Source organism: Vipera berus (assembly GCF_964194415.1).
Source record: "Vipera berus genome assembly, chromosome: 3".
In the NCBI taxonomy this organism is placed as follows: domain Eukaryota; kingdom Metazoa; phylum Chordata; class Lepidosauria; order Squamata; family Viperidae; genus Vipera; species Vipera berus.
In genome coordinates, this window is record NC_138204.1 from 215098472 (window position 1) to 215121358 (window position 22887).

The 22887-nt window shown below is 44.3% G+C and overlaps 1 protein-coding gene across 1 annotated transcript; it reads right to left on the reverse strand.

The window, feature by feature from the left end:
- Positions 1-232: 232 nt before the first annotated feature.
- On the reverse strand, positions 233-22133 carry LOC308665268 (ly6/PLAUR domain-containing protein 2-like). Its single transcript, XM_081323076.1, has 3 exons — positions 21999-22133; positions 5523-5642; positions 233-512 (listed from the first exon to the last, which is right to left on the reverse strand). Exons 1-3 carry the CDS (start codon positions 22102-22104, stop codon positions 310-312), a joined length of 429 nt encoding a protein of 142 aa, XP_081179202.1. The 5' UTR covers positions 22105-22133; the 3' UTR covers positions 233-309.
- Between the last annotated feature and the right edge of the window lie 754 nt (positions 22134-22887).

Genomic DNA, 22887 nt, shown 5'->3' on the forward strand with positions numbered 1-22887 from the left:
CCTCCTCTTCTCCTCCACTCCACAAACCCCACTCTCTTCTAGCACTGATATTGCCTAACTGCACTTTGAAATGTCTTCAAGAAAACAACCATGGTCAGAGAGCACCAAGGACCCCACGGTTCAGCCCTGAGCTACAAATATTATCTTCCATCAATGTTTGCAGTAACTTTCAGACCGTTTCTGGTCTCATTTTCTTTATTTGAGACAAAGAAGGTAGCCAGGAATTGGAAGAGAAGACAAGCCATCGTTGAACCCATCATTCGAGGAAAGTGAAGAAGGCTCTCTGCCAAATCATGGAGAAATTCAGTCTCAACTGAGGAAGAGGAAGAAATAAGCCAGGATTCCTCCCATCATGGTGTAGCTGATCTCTAGCCAGGAGGCCCCGTCATGGTTGCAGAGGTTGGTGTGGCAACAGGTCACCAGACGCGTGGAACCAATTTCATCTATCTCAGAAAGGTTGCAGGTCATAGAACAAGACTTTGTGACGGTGAGTTCACCCACAAAAGGGTAGACTGCCAAACAACCCAAAAAGAAAAAAAAAAGAAATTTCAGAGAATTAGGGCTTTTCTTTATGGCACATGCCCACAGAAACCCATGTATCATGCTAGAATTGATCCCGTGTCCTCCAATGTCTCCTAATAAATTCTCTGAAAAAATTCAGAGAAGAGCAACTAAAATGATCCAAGGCCTGGAGACTAAAACATACAAAGAAAGGCTGCGGGACTTCGGTTTGGCTAGTCTAAAGAAAATAAGAAATAGGGGAGATATGATAACAGCATTCCAGTATCTGAGGCCAGGTTGTTCTCCAAAGCACCAGAGGGCAAGACGAGAAACAATGGTTGGAAACTGACCAAGGAGAGAAGCAACCTGGAATTAAGGAGAAACTTCCTGACAGTGAGGACAATTAACCAGTGGAACAGCTTGCCACCAGAAATAGTAGGCACTCCATCATTGGAGGTTTTTAAGAAGAGACTGGACACTCACCAGTCTGTGATGATATAGGTTCTCCTGCTTGAGGAGGAGGCTGGACTAGAAGACCTCCAAGGTCCCTTCCAGTTCTATTTTATTCTAAATAATTTCTGGACCACCTCAGAAGGATGAGAACTGTAGGATATCTTCTTTGATGGATACACAGATTGGGGAAACCTAATGAACAGAGGCTTAAAATTACAGAGATCCATTCAGGTATTGTTTAGGCGAGGCGGGGTTGAGGACAATTCGCCGTGGCCAACTTTTTTATTCTGCTATTCTGTTGCCTAGAACACTAGATAATAATAGTGCAATGCAACAGCTGTAATGTGAAGGCCACTGTCACATTAGGGCATGTACCAGCTCAAAAATAACTCAAGTCCTCAGAGATATTATTTATTATTATTATTATTATTATTATTATTATTATTATTATTATTATTATTATTATTATTATTATTATTATTATTATTATTATTGATTAATAATAATAATAATAACAATAATAATAACAATAATAATAACAATAATAATAATAATAAATTTCACATATAATATGTGACTGCAGCAAAACTAGACATGATCAAGCTGGTAAACTAATCCACTGGGCATTGTGTTAAAAAATACGACTTGCCTGTGTCCGAAAAGTCGTGGGAATATAGGGTGGAAAAAGTTGTGGAGAATGAGAGGGTGAAGATCTTGTGGGACTTCCGAATACAGACAGGTCACCATTTGGAACACAACACGCCAGATATCGCAGTCGTAGAAAACCGAAGCGTACAGTTGATTGATATCACTGTACCAGGAGATGCCAGAGTCAAAGAAAAAGAACTTGACAAAATTACGAAATACCGCGACCTGGCCATCGAAACGGCGCGATTATGGATGAAATGTGTGACAGTGATACCCATGGTCATCGGGGCACTGGGAACTATGTCCAAAAACTTTACAAAATACATCAAGAAATTGCAGCTTCCTGCAATAACTCCAGGAAAGCTACAAAAAATTGTGCTACTTGGAACATCTTACATTTTAAGGAGATACCTGGTTTATACCTAGGATGCTGGCAGCAACCTGTGTCAACCATTAGTGCCAGTCAGTTTGAGTGTTCAGTTGACTGAGTTTCATGTTTTATGAATAAAAGTTTTATATAATAATAATAATAATAATAATAATAATAATAATAATAATAATAATAATAATAACAATAATAATAATAATAATAATAATAATAATAATAATAATAATAATAATAATAATAATAATAATAATAATAATAAAGTTGGAAGGGGCCTTGGTGGTCATCTAGTCCAACCCCCTGCTCAGGCAGGAAACCGTATACCATTTCAGACAAATGGCTGTCCAGTCTCTTCTTAAAAACTTCCAGTGTTGGAGCATTCACAGCTTCTGGAGGCAGTTGGTTCCACTGGTTAATTGTCCTCACTGTCAGGAAATTCCTCCTTAGTTCTAGGTTGCTTCTCTCCTTGATGAGTTTCCATCCGTTGCTTCTTGTCCTGCCTTCAGGCGCTTTGGAGAATAGCTTGACTCCCTCTTCTTTGGGGCAGCCCCTGAGATATTGGAAGACTGTAATGAGTCTTCTTTTATCTTCTAAACTATCAGTCTTTTTTTATCTTCTGGACTATCTGTTCTGGCTCCCAGAACCAAGATGCTTTTGTAGCTCCAGAATCCAGAAGTCTGGAAGGCAAGCTATCCCACTGATCAATCCTTCTCATTGCTAGGAAATTCCCCCTTATTTACAAGCTGAATCTTTGTCTGAGGAGCTTCCACTTATTCCTTCTTGTCCTGCCCTCAGATGCTATGGAAGAGAACCCCTCTTCCCTGTGACAGTACTTCCAAGTATTGGAAGATACTATCATATCTCCACGGAGTCTTCTCTTCATTAGGCCAAACAAGAGCCTTGGTGGAGCAGTGGGCTAATGCCTCCTTAAGTAACACCAGCTGCCTGCAATTAGTGCAGGTTCGCATCCCACCAGGCTCAAGGTTGACTCAGCCTTCCATCTTTCCGAGGTAGGTAAAATGAGGACCCATATTGTTGGGGGCAATAAGCTGACTTTGTAATAATGCCGCTTGGGGGGTGCGAAAGCCCTAATAAGCAGGCATATACATAGAATGAAGGCTATTGCTAAGCACATTGGTTTGTGCTTAAATTGTAAGCCGCCCTGAGTCTTCGGAGAAGGGCGGGATATGAATGGGATTAAAATAAAATAAAATAAAAATAAAAAAATATGTAGTTCCCTCAGCCATTCATTATATGCTTTAGCCTCCAGCCATCTAATCTTCTTTGTTGCTCTTCTCTGCATCTTTTTAGAGTCCCAATGTTCTGAACCAGCCTGCTACCGGCCTTGCAATAAGGCAAACCCCTGTTCAAACAGTAGAGACTGGAGAGCGTCTGTGGCTGGAAAGCTTCTGCCAAGATTTATTACTCAAACAACAGGACAAGAAACAAAACACTGGAACTTGAATCCTCAAACGGAAGGGTTGCTTTCAGCAACCAGCCCTTCCCCAAACACTCCTTTTATTTAGAGTTCAGGGTGTGGCCTCCCTGTGCCTCCTCCCGAGGAGTCCCACAGCCTTTCTCTGTTTGTTCCTGCTCGACTGCCTCCTGCGTCGGGCGTCCTTGAACAGGGCCAGCTGTGGGTCATCATCCTCCGCACTATCGGGCTCACGCAGCTGAGAAGAGGGCCCCGGCTGGGGGCTCTGCAAAGCCTCCAAGCCATCATCAGCCGGTTCGTCTTCCACACCCTCCTCCTCCCCCTCATCTGAGTCATCCGAGACATCTGAGCCGGCTGCCGGACCCACAGGCTGGCCCTGAGTCACAACACCCAACATCGGTTTTCTGTTTGTTATTGTTAGTTGCGAAGTCATGTCTGACCCATCGCGACCCCATGGACAACGTTCCTCCAGGCCTTCCTGTACTCTACCATCTTCTGGAGTCCATTTAGGCTCACGCCTACTGCTTCAGTGACTCCATCCAGCCACCTCATTCTCTGTCATCCCCTTCTTCTCTTGCCCTCAACCTTTCCCAGCATTAGGCTCTTCTCCAGTGAGTCCTTCCATCTCATTAGGTGGCCAAAGGATTTGAGTTTCAGCTTCAGGATCTGGCCTTCTAAAGGGCAGTCAGGGTTGATCTCCTCTAGGACTGACTGGTTTGATTGCCTTGCAGTCCAAGGGACTTGAAGGAGTCTTCTCCAGCACCATAGTTCAAAGGCCTCAATTCTTTGGCACTCAGCCTTTCTTATGGTCCAACTTTCACAGCCATACATTGCAACTGGGAAGACCATAGCCTTGACTATATGCACTTTTGTTGACAGGGTGATGTCTCTGCTTTCTATTTTCTATAGTTGTGACCAAAATTGGACACAGTGTTCCAATAATAGACTGCTGGGTCATGCTTAAGTGGTTGTCCACTCGGACTCCTAGATCCCTCTCACAGTTACTACTGTTGAGTCTGGTGCCTCCTATTCTATATCTGTGCATTTGGTATTTCCTGCCTAAATTTAGGACCTTATGTCCATGGAGATTCTCAGTCATCCAGGTCATAGTTATCCCCAAAATGCATTTTCGCGAGGCAACTGTGATTCCTTGTTTTCTTTGAAGACATTTCACTTCTGAACATCGAGTCTATCTTCCAAAGAGTTGGCCAATTCGATAAGTTCCCTTTCCATCCACCGGGTTTCTTAGAGTCCATAGGATGTACAATAGTTAATCGAATCAAGGGTGGCAATCAAAGCTTCATCTGAAGGTTGTTGCGCATCACGTGGGCCCAATAGAGCTTTGATTACACTGTTGTAGTTGAAGTCTTGACTTTTTGGGCCAACTCTGTAGACACTCACGAACCGGGGTGTCTATGGAGACTCTCAGTCACCCAGGTCATGATTGTCCCCCTTTTTCAGGAGCCAAGTGGACTTTCTTGTTTTTCTTGGAAGATGTTTCTCTTCTCATCCAAGAAGCTTCTTCTTCAGGTCTGACTAGATGGTGGGGGTTGTCCTTTGGGACAACCAGACCTGGATGACTGACAGCCCCCCCACCTCCCAAGAAAGAAACATTTTGGGGGATATTAAAAGGCAGATTATATTTCCCCAAAGGATCTTAAAGGGAAAAACCAATAACAACACACACACACACACACACACACGTCTCTCTGCCCCAAACAGAAACCTGGTCTGCAGAAATGCAGAAGTGATAATCTTGTCAGAAAGATTGGAGCCAGGAAGCTGATGGGATTAGAAAGACAAAGATCCCTAGAATCAACAATCCCTCACATATTAAAAAATAAAATAAAATCCAACACTCATCAGCCACAGCCCCCAGGGAAGCAGGATAGGACCTTTGGGACATATCACTAATGTGCAAAGGATCGACACATTTTATCATGGCCAGGCTGTGAGGTTATGTGAGGTTGATCCAGAGGCACACATTTTTAATCCCTCTTTTTTTTCATAGAATGAGGAGTGAGAGTAGGAAAAAGCTTCTTCATTTAATCTTGACCTGCAGAAATTGAGACTTGGGTTAATTTTTCCTTCCCCTCTCACCTTCTTCAAGAGAGTGCATGATCGTCATACACATGGTTTGGTTCGGCATACACTTAGCCACGCTTAGGCATTTCTCCGGTCTGGTGGGCTCCCGGCAGAAGAAACATTGAAGAGTTTGGGCTGTTGTGAAAAAAAGGATTACACATAAGTACCTAGATTTTAGAACTATTAAACAAGGAGAGAGAGAGAGAGAGAGAGAGAGCTGCAACTGGATTAAAGTTCATTTAATCTTCCTTAGAGAGAATACAGAACCAAAAGGGCTGGAAGGGACCCTGGAGGTCTTCTAGTCCAACCCCCTAGTCAGGCAGGAAACCCTAATAACCAGTGATGACGAACCTTTTGCCCAAACTGCAACCCCAAAACCCACTGATGTATCGTCAGGTGCTGGATGGGCGTGGCTCATTGGGTGGGTGTGTCTGATTGGGTGGGTGTGGCCGATGGGGTGGGTGTGGCCGCAGTGGTAACGGCAGACTGGGTGGGACTAAAACGTTCGATCCATCAATTCCAACTTTGTGAGATCTTTCTTTTTTTCCCGCGAGAAGTTGAAATTGATTGATTGATTGAACCTTTTTTTCTTTCTTGCACACGGCGGCGGAGGCCTAAAGCGAAAAGGTTTTATAAAACCCAGCTGAAGGCCTAGGACTGGGGCGACGGCGCGCGTGACCACAGAGAGGGTTCTGCGTGGCACCTGTGGTACGCGTGCCATAGGTTCTCCACCATGGCCCTAGACCATTTCAGACAAAGGGCTGTCCAGTCTCTTCTTCAAAACCTCCAGTGTTGGAGCAGTCACAGCTTCTGGAGGCAAGGAGTTCCACTGGTTAATTGTTCTTAATATCAGGAAATCTCTGGTTAGCTTCTCTCCTTGATTAGTTTCCATGCATGACGTTTTGTCTTGCCCTCTGTAAAAGAAGGGGAAAAAGGAAGGGGAAAGGAGAAAGGGGAAAGGGGAAGGGGGGAAGGGGGAGGGAGATGGGGAAGGGAAAAGAGAAGAGAGGAAGGGGAAAAGGGAAGGGGAAATGGGAAGGGGTAAGGAGAAGAAGAGGAAAAGGGGAAGGGGAAATTGGAAGGGGGAAGGGGGAAGAGAAAAAGAAAGGGGAAGGGGAAAGCAGAAGGGGGAAAGGGGGAAGGGGGAAGGGGGAAAGGGGAAGGGGGAAGGGAAAAGGGGAAGGAAGAAAGGGGAAGGGGAAGGGGAAAGGGGAAGGGGGAAAGGGGACGGGGAAGAGAAGGGGGAAGGGGAAATGGGAAGGGGAAAGGAGAAGAAGAGGAAAAGGGGAAGGGGAAATTGGAAGGGGGAAGGGGGAAGAGAAGGGGGAAGGGGAAGGGGAAAGCAGAAGGGGGAAAGGGGAAGGGGGAAGGGAAAAGGGGAAGGAAGAAAGGGGAAGGGGAAGGGGAAAGGGGAAGGGGAAGAGAAGGGGGAAGGGGAAGGGGAAAGCAGAAGGGGGAAAGGGGAAGGGGGAAGGGAAAAGGGGAAGGAAGAAAGGGGAAGGGGAAGGGGGAAAGGGGACGGGGGAAGAGAAGGGGGAAGGGGAAGGGGAAAGGGGAAAGGGGAAGGGGAAGAGAAGGGGGAAGGGGAAGGGGAAAGCAGAAGGGGGAAAGGGGAAGGGGGAAGGGAAAAGGGGAAGGAAGAAAGGGGAAGGGGAAGGGGAAAGGGGAAGGGGGAAAGGGGACGGGGGAAGAGAAGGGGGAAGGGGAAGGGGAAATGGGAAGGGGGAAAAGGAAGGGGAAAGGAGAAAGGGGAAAGGGGAAGGGGAAGGGGAAGGGGGGGAAGGGGGAGGGAGATGGGGAAGGGAAAAGAGAAGACAGGAAGGGGAAATGGGAAGGGGAAAGGAGAAGAAGAGGAAAAGGGGAAGGGGAAATTGGAAGGGGGAAGGGGGAAGAGAAAAAGAAAGGGGAAGGGGAAAGCAGAAGGGGGAAAGGGGGAAGGGGGAAGGGGGAAAGGGGAAGGGGGAAGGGAAAAGGGGAAGGAAGAAAGGGGAAGGGGAAGGGGAAAGGGGAAGGGGGAAAGGGGACGGGGAAGAGAAGGGGGAAGGGGAAATGGGAAGGGGAAAGGAGAAGAAGAGGAAAAGGGGAAGGGGAAATTGGAAGGGGGAAGGGGGAAGAGAAAAAGAAAGGGGAAGGGGAAAGCAGAAGGGGGAAAGGGGAAGGGGGAAGGGAAAAGGGGAAGGAAGAAAGGGGAAGGGGAAGGGGAAAGGGGAAGGGGAAGAGAAGGGGGAAGGGGAAGGGGAAAGCAGAAGGGGGAAAGGGGAAGGGGGAAGGGAAAAGGGGAAGGAAGAAAGGGGAAGGGGAAGGGGGAAAGGGGACGGGGGAAGAGAAGGGGGAAGGGGAAGGGGAAAGGGGAAAGGGGAAGGGGAAGAGAAGGGGGAAGGGGAAGGGGAAAGCAGAAGGGGGAAAGGGGAAGGGGGAAGGGAAAAGGGGAAGGAAGAAAGGGGAAGGGGAAGGGGAAAGGGGAAGGGGGAAAGGGGACGGGGGAAGAGAAGGGGGAAGGGGAAGGGGAAATGGGAAGGGGGAAAAGGAAGGGGAAAGGAGAAAGGGGAAAGGGGAAGGGGAAGGGGAAGGGGGGGAAGGGGGAGGGAGATGGGGAAGGGAAAAGAGAAGACAGGCAGGGGAAATGGGAAGGGGAAAGGAGAAGAAGAGGAAAAGGGGAAGGGGAAATTGGAAGTGGGAAGGGGAAGAGAAAAAGAAAGGGGAAGGGGAAAGGAGAGAGGTAAAGAGAAAAGAAGAAGGGGAAGGGGGAAAGGGGAAGGGGAAGGGGAAATGGCAGAGGGGAAGGGGAAAGGGGAAGGTGTTTGGTGCATTAAGGGGATTCTCTATGGAGATTCCCAGTCATCCAAGTCATGGTTGTCTCAAAGATGCTTTTTCAAAAGCCGACTGGACTGGCTGTTTGTTTGTTTGTTTGTTTGTTTGTTTTTGAGGAGGATGAAGAAGTCATTTCACCTCCTATCCAAGAAGCTTCTTCAGTTCTGATTAGATGGTTGGGATGATGGGAGAAGTTCTGACCAACGAATGTCAGAATTAATCCTTCCATTTCCCCCCCCCCTCTCCCCTTCCCCTCCCTACCATCCGGTCAGAACGGAAGAAGCTTCCGTTGGATGGGAAGCGAAAGGTCTTCACGGAATAACCAAGAAAGCCCACCTGCCTTTGGGAAAATAATAATAATAATAATAATAATAATAATAATAATAATAATAATAATAATAATAATAATAATAATAATAATAATAATAATAAAGTTGGAAGGGACCTTGGAGGTCATCTAGTCCAACCCCCTGCTCAGGCAGGAAACCTTATACAATTTCAGGCAAATGGCTGTCCAGTCTCTTCTTAAAAACCTCCACTGTTGGAGCATTCACCACCTCTGGAGGCAGGTTGTTCCACTGGTTGATTGTTCTAACTGTCAGGAAGTTTCTCCTTAGTTCTAGGTTGCTTCTCTCCTTGACTAGTTTCCATCCGTTGCTTCTTGTCCTGCTTTCAGGTGCTTTGGAGAATAGCTTGACTCCCTCTTCTTTGGGGCAGCCCCTGAGATATTGGAACGCTGCTATCATGTCTCCCCTCGTCCTTCTCTTCATTAAACTAGACCTACCCAATTCCAGCAACTGTTCCCTATATGTTTTAGCCTCCAGCCCCCTAATCATCTTGGTTGCTCTTCTCTGTACCCTTTCTAGAGTCTCGACATCTTTTTTACATCGTGGTGACCAAAACTGGATGCAGTATTCCAAGTGTGGCCTTACCAAGGCATTGTAAAGTGGTATTAGTACATCACTTGATCTTGATTCTATCCCTCTTTTAATGCAGCCTAGCACTGTGTTGGCTTTTTTGGCAGCTGCAGCACACGGCTGGCTCATATTGACGTGATTGTCTACTAAGACTCCAAGATCCCTTTCACGGTTACTACTATTGAGCAAGGTACCACCTATACTATACCTATGCATTTGATTTTTCCTGCCTAAATGTAGAACCTTACTTTTTTCACCATTGAATTTCATTTTGTTAGATAGTGCCCAGTGTTCGAGTCTGTCCAGATCCTCCTGTATCTTAAGCCTATCTTCTGGAGTATTGGCTATTCCTGCCAGCTTGGTGTCGTCTGCAAATTTGATGAGTTCCCCATCTATCCCCTCATCCAAATCATTAATGAAGATATTGAAGAGCACTGGGCCCAGGACAGAGCCCTGGGGCACCCCACTACACACTTCCTTCCATGTAGATGCGGTTCCATTGAGGACCACACGCTGAGTACGGCCTGTCAGCCAGCTACGAATCCATCTGGTGGTAATGGTATCTAACCCACATTTTTCTATCTTATCAAGTAGTAGGTTGTGATCTACTTTATCAAATGCCTTACTGAAGTCCAAGTAAATTATATCTACAGCATTCCTCTGGTCCACTAGCCCCATTTGAGATATTAAAGAGGGGTGTGTGTGTGTGTGTGTGAATTTCTAATAGACTTGCTGTCGTTCAGGGAGGGGGCAGATCTGACCTCTGAGAACAGAGCTTGAACCTACTTGTCTACACAATGCTTCCTTTCATCTTTTATCAGTATGTGTATCAATCACCATGCCCTTCTCAGAATGCTAAGATAGGAGGCAAAAACTTGTGAACTGTAATTATCGTCAACGGCAAGCCACATAAATGTGTCAATCCCAAATCGGGCTCCAGATGGAATTTGCAAACAGAGACCCAGATCTGAAATTAAACACAGCCGGCAAACATTGCAAGGCCAACACCACAACTTCCAAGATGTGAAGTCTGAGTTTTGAAGAACTGGAGCATGCATTCTGTTCGAACAAGCCGGCCTGGCCTGATGGGTGATGGGTTTGGGTTTTATTGCTTTTTATGTATTTTAACTTATTGTTATAGTTTTGGGGCATCTTGTTTAATCTCTTTTAATTTTTGTATTCTTGCCTTTTAACATGTATTGCCCTGTTCACCGCCCTGAGTCCTTCGGGAGAAGGGCGGTATACAAATAAAATTATTATTATTATTATTATTATTATTATTATTATTATTATTATTATTATTATTATTATTATTATTATTATTATTATTATTGTTGTTGTTGTTGTTGTTGTTGTTGTTGTTGTTGTTGTTGTTGTTGTTGTTGTTATTGTTATTGTTGTTATTGTTATTGTTATTGTTGTTGTTGTTATTATTATTATTGTTGTTGTTATTATTATTATTATTATTATTATTATTATTATTATTATTATTATTATTATTATTATTATTATTGATCGTTTTGACTTTCTTGGGATTTGGTGAAATCCTGGGAAGGTCAAGGTTGTAGCCAGGCTGTCCACGCAATTTTATTGTGGTTATGAACGGTCAGGATTTAGTGTATGATCCTCCCAACGCCCTTATCTAAATCAGGGACAAGCTGTAGATTTTCTACGAGTTAAACACAACAACATATTATTAAGAGAGAGCTTGGAAGTTAAAATTTGCTGTCCTGAAGGTGCTTTCCCACCCACCCCAAAAGGCAACTGGACTTTCTTCGCTTTTATTTGGAGATGTTTCTGCTTCTCATCTAAGACGTTTCATTCAGAACTGAAGAACGTTCGTGGATGAGAAGTGAAACATCTTCAAGGAAAAACAGAGAAAGTCCAGTTGCCTTTGGGACAACCATGACCTGGATGACTAAGAATCTCCATAGATATTAAACTTTGCTGTTCATTTAACAGTTAACTACTCTGTTTTATATATATATAGTAGGTAGAGGAATCAGAATGGAGCTGGAAGGGACCTTAGAGGTCTTCTAGTCTAACCCACTGGTCAAGCAGGAGACTATATACCAGGGGGAGGCAACCTAGGCTCTTTTATGACTCATGGACTTCAATTCCCAGAATTCCTGAGCCAGTGGCTGTCCGGTCTCTTCTTAAAAACCTCCAGTGATGAAGCACCCACGTCTTCTGAAGGCAACTTCTGTTCCACTGGTTGATTGTCCTCACTTAGGAAGTTTCTCCTTAATTCCAGGTTGCTTCTCTCTTTGATCAGTTTCCAACCATTGTTTCTCGTCCTGCCCTCTGGTGCTTTGGAGAATAATGTGACCCCCTCTTCTTTGTGGCAGCCTTTCAAATACTGGGATACTGCTATCATGTCACCCTTGGAACTGGGTATGTCTAGTCTAATGAAGAGAAGGACGAGGGGAGACATGATAGCAGCCTTCCAATCTCTCAGGGACTGCCCCAAAGAAGAGGGAGTCAAGCTATTCTCCAAAGCGCTTGAAGGCAGGACAAGAAGCAACGGATGGAAACTCATCAAGGAGTGATCCAATGTAGAACTAAGGAGAAATTTCCTGACAGTAAGAGCAATCAACCAGTGGAACAACTTGCCTCCAGAAGTTGTGGGTACTTCATCACTGGAGGTCTTCAAGAAGAGATTGGACAGCCATTTTTCTGAAATGGTCTAGGGTTTTCTTCCTGAGCAGAGGGTTGGACTAGTAGACCTTCAAGGTCCCTTCCAACTCTATTATTCTATTCCAGGGGTGTCAAACTCAATTTCATTGAGGGCCGCATCAGCATTGCAGTTGCCTTCAAGGGGCCGGGTGGGTGTGGCCTGGGTGGGTGTGGCCTACTGGGTGGGCGTGGCTAGAGTGCGTATGGCCTACTCGGTGGGCATGGCCAGCTCTACATCGTTCGCATCAAGGTTGCCTATGGGGGCCTGGGCAGGAGTGGGACAGATCTGAGGGTCTCTGGCAGGAGGAGGGTCTCTGGGCCAGGGCCAAGGCATTGGGGGCCATTCTCTCACTGTCTCCAGGATGGCTTCGCGGGCCACATGAAACCACTTCGCGGGTCGGATCTGGCCCCCGGGCCTTGTGTTTGACATGTCTATTCTATTCTATTCTATTCTATTCTATTCTATTCTATTCTATTCTATTCTATTCTATTCTATTCTATTCTATTCTATTCTATTCTATTCTATTATTTAAACATGGCCATCTCAAACCAGCCATGGGACAGCAGGCCGTGGCCAACGTGACACGGGACAACTTGCTATGCAATATTCCACACAGGATAACTCAATGTTATCCACCACTGTTTCTTGGACATAATTTCCATGGTGGGTGGGGCGGAATAATATTTACCACATTATGTTACCCCACATGGAATTTTCTTTGACCAGTTGTCCCAGGGCGAGTTGGTCACAGCGAGATGGCTGCGGAGAATTGTCCTAAACCCATAGTGTCTACTAGCAGTTTTCATCCCCTCTCAACTTTGGCAACAATTTTAAGGTATGTGGACTTGAGCTCCCAAAATTCTCCAGGAAGTCCTGGGTGCTCTCTGAGCGTGACAGCTTTCTTGCAGGCACTTCATTTCACAACTAGGTACAGTAGTGGCCAAAATGGTAGAAACCTTTTGAGAAAAGTGTATTTTTGAGGTTTGATGGTTAATAACACCACTTTTGTGGGGGGGAGTAGTACCTTAAGATTATATATCAATGGAAAGATAATTGAATCAAGAATGTAATGCAACATAGTTTGTTCAATTATCTGTACTGTTTTATGAAAAGCTATAGCCAAATAACCAGAAAAAGGAAGCACAACTTGCTTAGGTTGATCTCAGGTGGCTTTCCTTCATCTGACTGTAGCCAGTGAGCACCAGTGTTTAGAGAGCCAATCGGGCGTCATCTTGTTTTGGCAGTGAGCCAATCAGATCACGGTAGGATTCAGTTATTGATTGGTTTCCATCTGTTGCTTCTGGTCCTGCCTTCAGTTCCTTTGGAGAATAGCTTGACTCCCTCTTCCTTGTGGTAGCCCTTCAAATATTGGAAGACTGCTATCATGTCACCCCTTGTCCTTCTCTTCATTGTTGTTGTTGTTGTTGTTGTTGTTAGCTGCGAAGTCGTGTCCGACCCATCGCGACCCTATGGACAATGTTCCTCCAGGCCTTCCTGTCTTCTACCATCTTCTGGAGTCCATTTAAGCTCAGGCCTCCTGCTTCAGTGACTCCATCCAGCCACCTCATTCTCTGTCAGCCCCTTCTTCTATTGCCCTCCACCTTTCCCAGCATGAGGCTCTTCTCCAGTGAGTCCTTCCTTCTCATTAGGTGGCCAAAGGATTTGAGTTTCCAGTTCAGGATCTGGCCTTCTAAAGAGCAGTCGGGGTTGATCTCCTCTAGGACTGACCAGTTTGATCGCCTTGCAGTCCGAGGGACTCGCAGGAGTCTTCTCCAGCACCATAGTTCAAAGGCCTCAATTCTTTGGCGCTCAGCCTTTCTTATGGTCCAACTTTCACTGCCATACATTGCAACTGGGAAGACCATCGCCTTGACTATACGCACTTTTGTTGGCAGGGTGATGTCTCTGCTTTTTAGTGTGCTGTCTAGATTTGCCATGGCTTTCCTCCCGAAGAGCAAGCGTCTTTTAATTTCTTGGCCACAGTCCTCATCTGCAGTGATCTTGGAGCCCAGGAAAATAAAATCTGTCACTACCTCCATTTCTTCCCCATCTATTTGCCAGGAATTGAGAGGGCTGGATGCCACGATCTTGGTTTTCTCTTCATTAGACTAGACAATTCATGCAACTGTTCTTCAGGGTTTTAGCCTCCCTAATCATCTGTTCTTCTCTGCACTCTCTCTAGAGTTTCAATATCTTTTTTTATATCCTGGCAACCTTTACTGGATGCAGTAATCCAAGTGTGGCCTTACCAAGGCATTGTAAACTGGTACCAACACTTCATGTGATCTTGTTTAATTCAGCCTTGGACAACCAAGCTTAGAGAGCACCACAGATCCCTAATTTCCTTTCGTTCTAGGTTGGTTCTCTCCTTCATTACTCTCCATCCGATGCTTCTTGTCCTGCCTTCAGTTGCTTTGGAGAATAGGTTGAGCCCCTTTTCTTTGGGGCGGCCCCTCAAATATTGTCTTACCCCTCAAATATGGGAAGACAGCTATCATGTTGCCCCTACGACTTCTTTTCGCTAGACTAGGCATACCCAGTTCCTGCAATATGTTTTAGCCTCCAACCCGCTAATCATCTTTGTTCCTCCCCTCTGCACTTATTCCACGTGTGGCCTTACCAAGGCATTATAAAATGGTATTAACACTTTGCGAGATATTGATTCTGTCCCTCTGTTAATGCAACCTAGGTCTGCATTGGCTTTTTTGGCAGGTGCAACACATGGTTGGCTCATGTTTAAGTGATTGTCCCAGTAGGATCCAACAGCCTTCTTAGAATTATTGCTGTTGAGCCAGGTACCACCTATCCTATACCGAAGCATTTGTTTATGGACATTCTCCGTCATCCAGGTCATGGCTGTCCCAAAGGCGCTTTTTCAAGAGTCAACTGGACTTCCTTGGTTTTCTTTGAAGATGTTTTGCTTCTCCTCCAGGAAACGTCTTTTCTCTGTGACAGCCCTTCAAAAATTGGAAGACTGCTATTATGTCCCCCTTAATCTTTGTCTTTGTTAGACTAGACATACCCAATTCCTACAACTGTTCCTCATACTGAGACTCTAGAAAGAGTACAGAGAAGAGCAACAAAGGTGACCAGGGGACTGGAGGGTAAAACATATAAAGAAACGGTCGCTGGAATTGGATACATCTAGTTTAATGAAGAGAAGGACGAGGGGGGACATGAGAGCCGTGTTCCAATATCTCACGGGCTGCCGCAAAGAAGAGTCAAGCTATTCTCCAAAGAAAAAAACAATGGTTGAAAACTGATCAATGAGAGAAGCAACCTGGAATTAAGGAGAAACTTCCTGACAGTGAGGACAATCAAGCAGTGGAACAGCTTTGCCACCAGAAATCGTGGGCGATCCATTACTGGAGATTTTTAAGAAGAGACTGGACATTCTATTCTACATTCTATTCAGAGCACCTGAAGGCAGGATAAGAAGCAGCGGATGGAAACTATCCAAAGAGAGAAGCAACCTGGAACTAAGGAGAAACTTCCTGACAGTTAGAACAATTAACCAGTGGAACAACCTGCCTGCAGAAGTTGTGAATGCTCCATCACTGGAACTTTCTAAGAAGAGACTGGACAGCCATTGGTCTGAAATGGTATAGGGCTTCCTGCCTGAGCAGGGGGTTGGCCTAGATGACCTCCAAGGTCCCTTCCAACTATGATGATGATGATGATGATGATGATGATGATGATGATGCCAGGTCTCACCCAATCTGTATTTGGTCTCCTGCTTTGAGCAGGGGGTTAGAACAATTAATCAGTGGAACAACCTGCCTCCAGAAGCTGTGAATGCTCCAACACTGGAGGTTTTTAAGAAGAGACTGGACAGCCATTTGCCTGACATGGTATAGGGCTTCCTGCCTGACCAGGGGGTTGGACTAGATGACCTCCAAGCTACCTTCCAACTTCTTCTTCTTCTTCTTCTTCTTCTTCTTCTTCTTCTTCTTCTTCTTATTATTATTATTATTATTATTATTATTATTATTATTATTATTATTATCATCATCATCATCATCATCATCATCATCATCATTATAATTATTATTATTATAATTATTATTATTATTATTATTATTATTATTATTATTATTATTATTATTATTATTATTATTATTATTATTATTATTATTATTATTATTATTATTATTATTGCAGTGTATGCCTCCCAGCATACAAAAAGGACAGCACAGCAGGAGGCTGATGGTGCAGATCAGCAGAGGGGTTGGACAGCTCCGGGCGATGACTGCTCACTCTTGATAAGCCAAATGAGTTAAGCTGTTGACAGCCCCAGGCATGGTCAGCCTGGTGGGAAGCCAGGATCTACACCCATTGTCACCTGCACTGGCAGGAAGCCCAGGTTTGAACTGATTGGATGCCATCCACCTGGGCAGGTACAAATAGACGCCAGGCTTTCCTGTTTCCCCAGTTCGTTCTGTTCAGAATAAACTCATCTTTACCCCAGCTCTGTGTCCGTCTCTATGTGAAGCACGCGACCTTACACTGGCGACGAAGGTGGGATGGTATTCGCGAAATTAGATCTTGCCCAGGCTTATCAGCAGCTGCCGGTAGACCCCGAGGCAGCAAGGGCCCAGACCATCATCACCCACAAAGGGGCGTTCCAGGTAAACCGACTGCAATTCGGGGTGAGCGTAGCTCCGGGGATTTTCCAGGAAGTCATGGAAAAAATGCTAAAGGGGATCCCCGGGGTTTGCCCGTATTTTGACGACGTCCTTATAGCGGCCAGCTCGGAGGACTTCCTGGCATACACTGCAATTATTATTATTATTATTATTATTATTATTATTATTATTATTATTATTATTATTATTATTATTATTAATATTTTAGCCTCCAGTCCCCTCATCAATTTTGTTTCTCTTCTCTGCACAACTTCTAGAGTCTCAACATCTTTTTTTTTTTTTTTTGGTATTGTGGCAACCAAAGCTGGACGCGGTGTTTCAAATGTTGTCTTCAAAAGTGGTAGTAATATTTCCCCTTACTGCAGCTGAGCCACAAGATCCTGCAAATTCCACGCCGATAAATCTTTTGTATCGGGATCAGCCTTGTTCACACGTGATACGAAATAAACATTGTTTTGCAACTTCCCTTTGTCCCTAACCCTAACCCACAATTTGATCTTCCCGTTTCCTGGTCCATTCTTTGGGGATTACCAGCTCTGTTAACTAAGCTGTTTTGTTGACCTAACTGAAGGAATGCAATAGTTCTTTAGAGCTCCACTTATATAAAAGATGATGGGTCCAAAAATTTGTAACGGTTGTAAGTTGGGAGTTCTTAAGAAAAGATTTTAATCCTGGGATTATTGGAAGCTTAGAAGGTAGAAATGGAAGCATTTGGTGACCGTTCGAACTTACAATGGGACGGGGAAAATAAATAAATAAATAAATAAATAAATAAATAAATAAATAGATAGATAGATAGATAGATAGATAGATAGATAGATAGATAGATAAATAAATAGATAAATAAATAATAAACCTTTATTGTCAAAGTACAACATGTGTACATTGAGATTAGCTGAGCCTCCCCCCGTGCTCCCTCCCCCCAACACACAGTGACAACAAACCCTCCATCCTACCACACCATGTGGACGAACTACACCACACACCAGCCTCCCAAGTCAATTCTGCGTAAGATTATGTCCCATTTAAAAGCCTAACAGCCCACGGATAAAAGCTATTTTTCAGCCTGTTGGTATGGCTGGCTATATTCCTATATCTCCTACCGGATGGTAGGAGAGTAAAGAGATACCGTCCAGGGTGTGAGTCATCCCTGAGAATCTTCCTCACTCTTCCAAGGCAACGAGCCCTGGCGAGGTCATCCAGTGGTGTCAGGGAACAGCCCACAATGTCTTGTGCTGTGCTCACTACCCTCTGTAATACTTTCCTGTCCGCGGCTGTCAGACCAGCATACCAAACCACAATACCATACGAGAGGACGCTCTCTATAGTAGACCGGTAAAAGAGGGTCATTAGCTGTTGTTCTACCCTGTTCTTCCACAAGACCCTGAGAAAGTGAAGTCTCTGTTGGGCTGGTGACTGTTTTTCCCACTTATGACCATTGCAGCGTCCCCATAGTCATGTGCAGTGTTTTTTTTGTAAAAGAAAAAGGTTCCGGAACTCACACATGTCATACAACCCACCTTGCCTACCCTACCAAGGTTCCATCCAAAAAAGGTGCCGGAACTCCGTTCTGGGCGTTCTATGACAAAAAAAGCCCTGGTCATGTGATCAAAATTCAGACACTCGGCAATTGACTCATATTTATGACCCTTGCAGTGTTCTGGGGTCCTGTGAGATCCCTTTTTGCGACTCTCTGACTAGCAAATGCAGTGGGAAAACTGGATGAACACCCAGGTTACCAACTTAACAACTGCAGCAATCCACTTAACAACTTGGGCAAGACTCATTTAACAAATGTCTCACTTAACAACAGAAACTTTGGGCTCCGTTGTGACCATAAGTTGAGGACTACCTGCATAGGGCATAACATTGACCTTTTTGTGACCAAAGAGGGTGGTCCAACCTGAACTGCCAAACCTAGGGCAGCCCATTGCTTGAGTGTGTACCTACCTCTCTGTTGCTCTCTAGTGATGTTTACAATTCAGTTTTGGTAGCCGTAGAAGAATGTTTGTCAACTTTGGGAAGTTCAAGCTGGATAGACTCCAACTGTCAATGCTGCTAACATCGGAAGTTCTTGCTTTGACAACATATGCAGATGCAGCCATTTTCCTTCTTATGTTTTACTCTTAGAATTAGAGTTAGAATTAGATGATGCTGGGGGGGGGTGAGAGGAGGAGGAATGTGATGGGAGTTAGTTAGACATAATAATACTGTAACTAGTGTGAGAACCAAGGTTTTTTGAAATAAGAGATGATAAGAAATGGCGGGTTGGAGAACTGGACGGAGAGCCTGCATTTCAAACTAATTGGAAAATGTGATTTAAGACTGTTAATCAGAGGTGGGAAATGTGCTTTGATACTATGTGCTCAGGGGAGGGGAATTCAGATGTTGGCTTTGATTACGTAAGTGCCGATGTTATGCTTCTCAAATAAAGATTCTTTAAGGTAAACAACGCCTCGAAGTTCTTTTGAAGAGTTTTCATCTGTCAGAACCACAACACCAACTCCCAGAATTCCTCAGCCAACCAAAAGAATTCTGGAAGTTGAAGTCTACCCAGCTTAAAGTTGCCGAGGTTGACAAACACTGTCCTAAGATAAGTAGAATGTAGAGATAACTGTGTCTATAGGAAAAGCATTCTTAAGGCATTTAATTGTTGTATTAAGGGGTCCTTGGTGCTCTCTGAGCTTGGTTGTTTACTTGCAGATGGTTCATGACCCAACTAGGTAACATCATCAGTGCTAGAAAGGAGTGGGGTTTACAGAGAGGAGGAGGAGGAGGAGGAGGGGAATTATGGAGGCCTTGGTGATTCCTGAACTTGGTTGTTTTCTTGCAGATGTTTCATTATCAAACCCTACTCCTTACTAGCTCTGATGATATTACCTAGTTGGGTAATGAAAGGTCTGCAAGAAAACAACCAAGGAGAGAGAAAGAGAGAGAGAGAGGGAAGGAGGGAGGGAGGGAGGGAGGTGGATGTGACTGTGGAGATTCTCAGTCATCTAGCTCATAGTTGTCTCAAAGCATTGGTGGGATTCAAATATGTGAACAACCGGTTCTCTGTATGGATGTCACTTCCGGAAGTCCATTCTGGGCCTGGGCAACAAAAAATTAGCTAGCCAAGATTGTGGAAGACACAGACCCACCATAGGGGTGAGAATAGGATTTCTATCTGTCTGTCTATCTCTCTTTACTTCTACCTCTACTGTCTTTATCTCTATCTCTCTATCCTAAGAATGACATCTTTGTCCCCAAAAAAATTGCAGTGCCAGGAAGAGCTAAAATCCTACGGACAATCCTCAAACTCCCAAGGCTGTGACTGAGGTAGACACAGATCTCTCCTAGGAATTGGGAATATCTAGTCTAATGAAGAGAAGGACGAGGGAGACATGATAGCAGCATTCCAGTATCTCAGGGGCTGCTCCAAAGAAGTGGGAGTCAAGCTACCCTCCAAAGCCCCTGAAGGCAGGATGAGAAGCAACAGATGGAAACTAACCAAGGAGAGAAGCAACCTAGAACTCAGGAGAAATTTCCTGACAGTGAGGACAATTAGTCAGTGGAACGGCTTGCCTCCAAAAGTTGTCACTACTGCAACAGTGGAAGATTTTAAGAAGAGACTGGACAGCCATTTCTCTGAAATGGTATAGGGTTTCCTGCCTGAGCGGGGGGTTGGACTAGATGACCTCCAAGGTCCCTTCCACCACCACCACCATCATCATCATCATCATCATCATCATCATCATCATCATCATCATCATCATTATTATTATTATTATTATTATTATTATTATTATTATTATTATTATTATTATTATTATTATTATTATTATTATTATTATTATTAAGCAGGAGTCAAAAAGGTCAATGCAATCCTAGGCTGCATCAACGGATGGATAGAATCAAGATCATGTGAAGTTCTAGTATCATTTTTCAAAGTCTTAGTAAGACCAAACGTGGAATACTGCACCCAGATTTGGTCACCCCCAATATAAAAAAGATGTTGCAATTCTAGAAAGAGGGCAGAGAAAAGCAACAAAGATGATCCGAAGTCTGGAGGCTAAAACATATAGGGAACAGTTGCTGGAATTGGGTATGTGTAGTTTAACGAAGAGAAGGGTGAGGGGTGACATGATAGCAGTGTTCCAATATCTCAGGGGCTACCACAAAGAAGAGGGAGTCAAGCTATTCTCCAAAGCACCTGAAAGCAGGACAAGAAGCAACGGATGGAAACTAGTCAAGGAGAGAAGCAACCTAGAACTAAGGAGAAACTTCCTGACAGTTAGAACAATTAACCAGTGGAACCACCTGCCTCCAGAGGTGGTGAATGCTCCAACACTGGAGGTTTTTAAGAAGAGACTGGACAGCCATTTGCCTGAAATGGTATAGGGTTTCCTACCTGAGCAGGGGGTTGGACTAGATGACCTCCAAGTTCCCTTCCAACTCTATTATTCTATGTTATCTTTGTTCTATGAGTGAGAAGAAGACTTTCAGATGAGAATTTCTCTGTTTTCTTTATTACAATTCCCAGCATTCCAAGCTTCTTAAAGTCTCCAGATCTTCAATCTTTGAATGCAGCTGTAGAAGGTAGGAGAATTCTAGGAAGCAAGTAGGCTTTCCATGAGTGTTTTATCTGGAACATCTTTCCATCTTCTTGGTCAAGGGACTGGGAGACTGGGAGATCAAACGGTGACATGTTGCAAGTCCCTTAGAGTTACTTCAACTTGGGCTATGACCGCAATACATTCCATCTGGGTGGAGAAATGGTGAAATGCTTCCTTGTAATCCTTTCAGTCCAAAGGAATGTACAATTTGGCAATCGAAGTTATCAACACAACTTGTCCTTTGTGTCTTAATATAACTCCTAAGCACCAAGCCCAGTGAAGAATGCTCCCTATGCCCAGATGTCTCCTGACTGGTTGACTCAGCCTTCCATCCTTCCGAGGTAGGTAAAATGAGGACCCAGATTGTTGGGGGCAATAAGCTGACTTTGTAATAATGCTGCTTGGGCCCCCCGGAAAGCCCTAATAAGCAGGCATATACATAGAATGAAGGCTATTGCTAAGCCCATTGATTTGTGCTTCTTAGATTGTAAGCCGCCCTGAGTCTTCGGAGAAGGGTGGGATATAAATGGGATTTTTTAAAAAAAACAACTGGTGGTTTTCAAGAAGAGGCTGGACAGCCGTTGGTCCAGGGTGCTATGGGGTCTTCTACCACGGACACAGGGGTTGGACTAGAAGACCTCCAAAGTCCCTTCCAATCCTATTGATCCATGTTCTTCTGGTGTGCCTTATGATCTTCTCTGAGAACTTTGCCAACTTTAGCTCTGAAATGTTTTCACAGAAGAAGAACACTGGAAGTATATCTCGGCCAGGGGCATCCCAGGCCGTCTCATATTTCTTCTTCCTAATTAGAAAAGGAGGGATTGATTTAAATAAAAAGTTCTTACCGAACTCCGCAAACAAAACAGCGGTCAGTAGGATGGTCACCACCACCACCCTGCCTCTCGTATGGGTCTTCACCATCTTAGATTCCAGTTTGCCGCCCATCCACATTCAGGCTCCACAGTCCCAATCCTTTGTTCTTCTCCGTTGCAAATGAATTCCCCCTTCTGATACAAAAATACTGTACGTTGGGGGGGGGAGGAAATGTTGGTTTTCAGTCTGGAAGGATTAGATGATGCAAAACCAAAGAGACACACCTTCTCTCTTTGTTCCCTGGTCACTCTTGTGCAAAAACATTGGTTAAGATTTCTACACTGCTCACAAATGATCCGTTCTTTCTAATCCTCATCACCGTGTGCTCATCAACCCCATCATTTATTGCTTCTTTACACAATGTTTTGTACTTTTGACTGTTCGATATTTCTCAAGGATTTAAGGGAGTTAAAGATGTTATCGTAATATATAATCCAATGTTTTGTAGTTGATGAGTTGAGATTCTATCTGTTCCTGTTGGGCCCTGGTACTTTTCCAGAGTTTTTGAGATGGCACCAGGTGTAGTAACCTCTGGTAGATTTACTACAACTGTCTTTCAAAGTATCTGTTCCTGTTGGGTCCTGGTACTTTTCAGAGTTTTTGAGATGGTACCAAGTGTGTACCATCAATGTTTACTCCATTTTATTTGAAGGTGTGTTTTTCCAACAGTATTTTTTCTTATTTTTTTTCTCATTAACTCTTCTATCTCCAGTTACTACCATGTTAATTATCCACACTTGCTTCTTTGTAACTACAATAATATATGGTTTATTATGGGCTGAATGTTTATCAATCTGCACCTGGAAATCCCCTTAGGATCTTAACCCATTGGTTCTTGATCACTTTTTCCATATTGTGATT

Coding starts and splice junctions, on each gene's coding strand:
- LOC308665268 (XM_081323076.1), bottom strand. CDS start 22,104: ATGTGGATGGGCGGCAAACTGGAATCTAAGATGGTGAAGACCCATACG. Junction 5,643..21,998: donor TGTTTTGTTTGCGGAGTTCG/GTAAGAACTTTT, acceptor TTTTCACAACAG/CCCAAACTCTTCAATGTTTC. Junction 513..5,522: donor CATGCACTCTCTTGAAGAAG/GTGAGAGGGGAA, acceptor GTTGTTTGGCAG/TCTACCCTTTTGTGGGTGAA.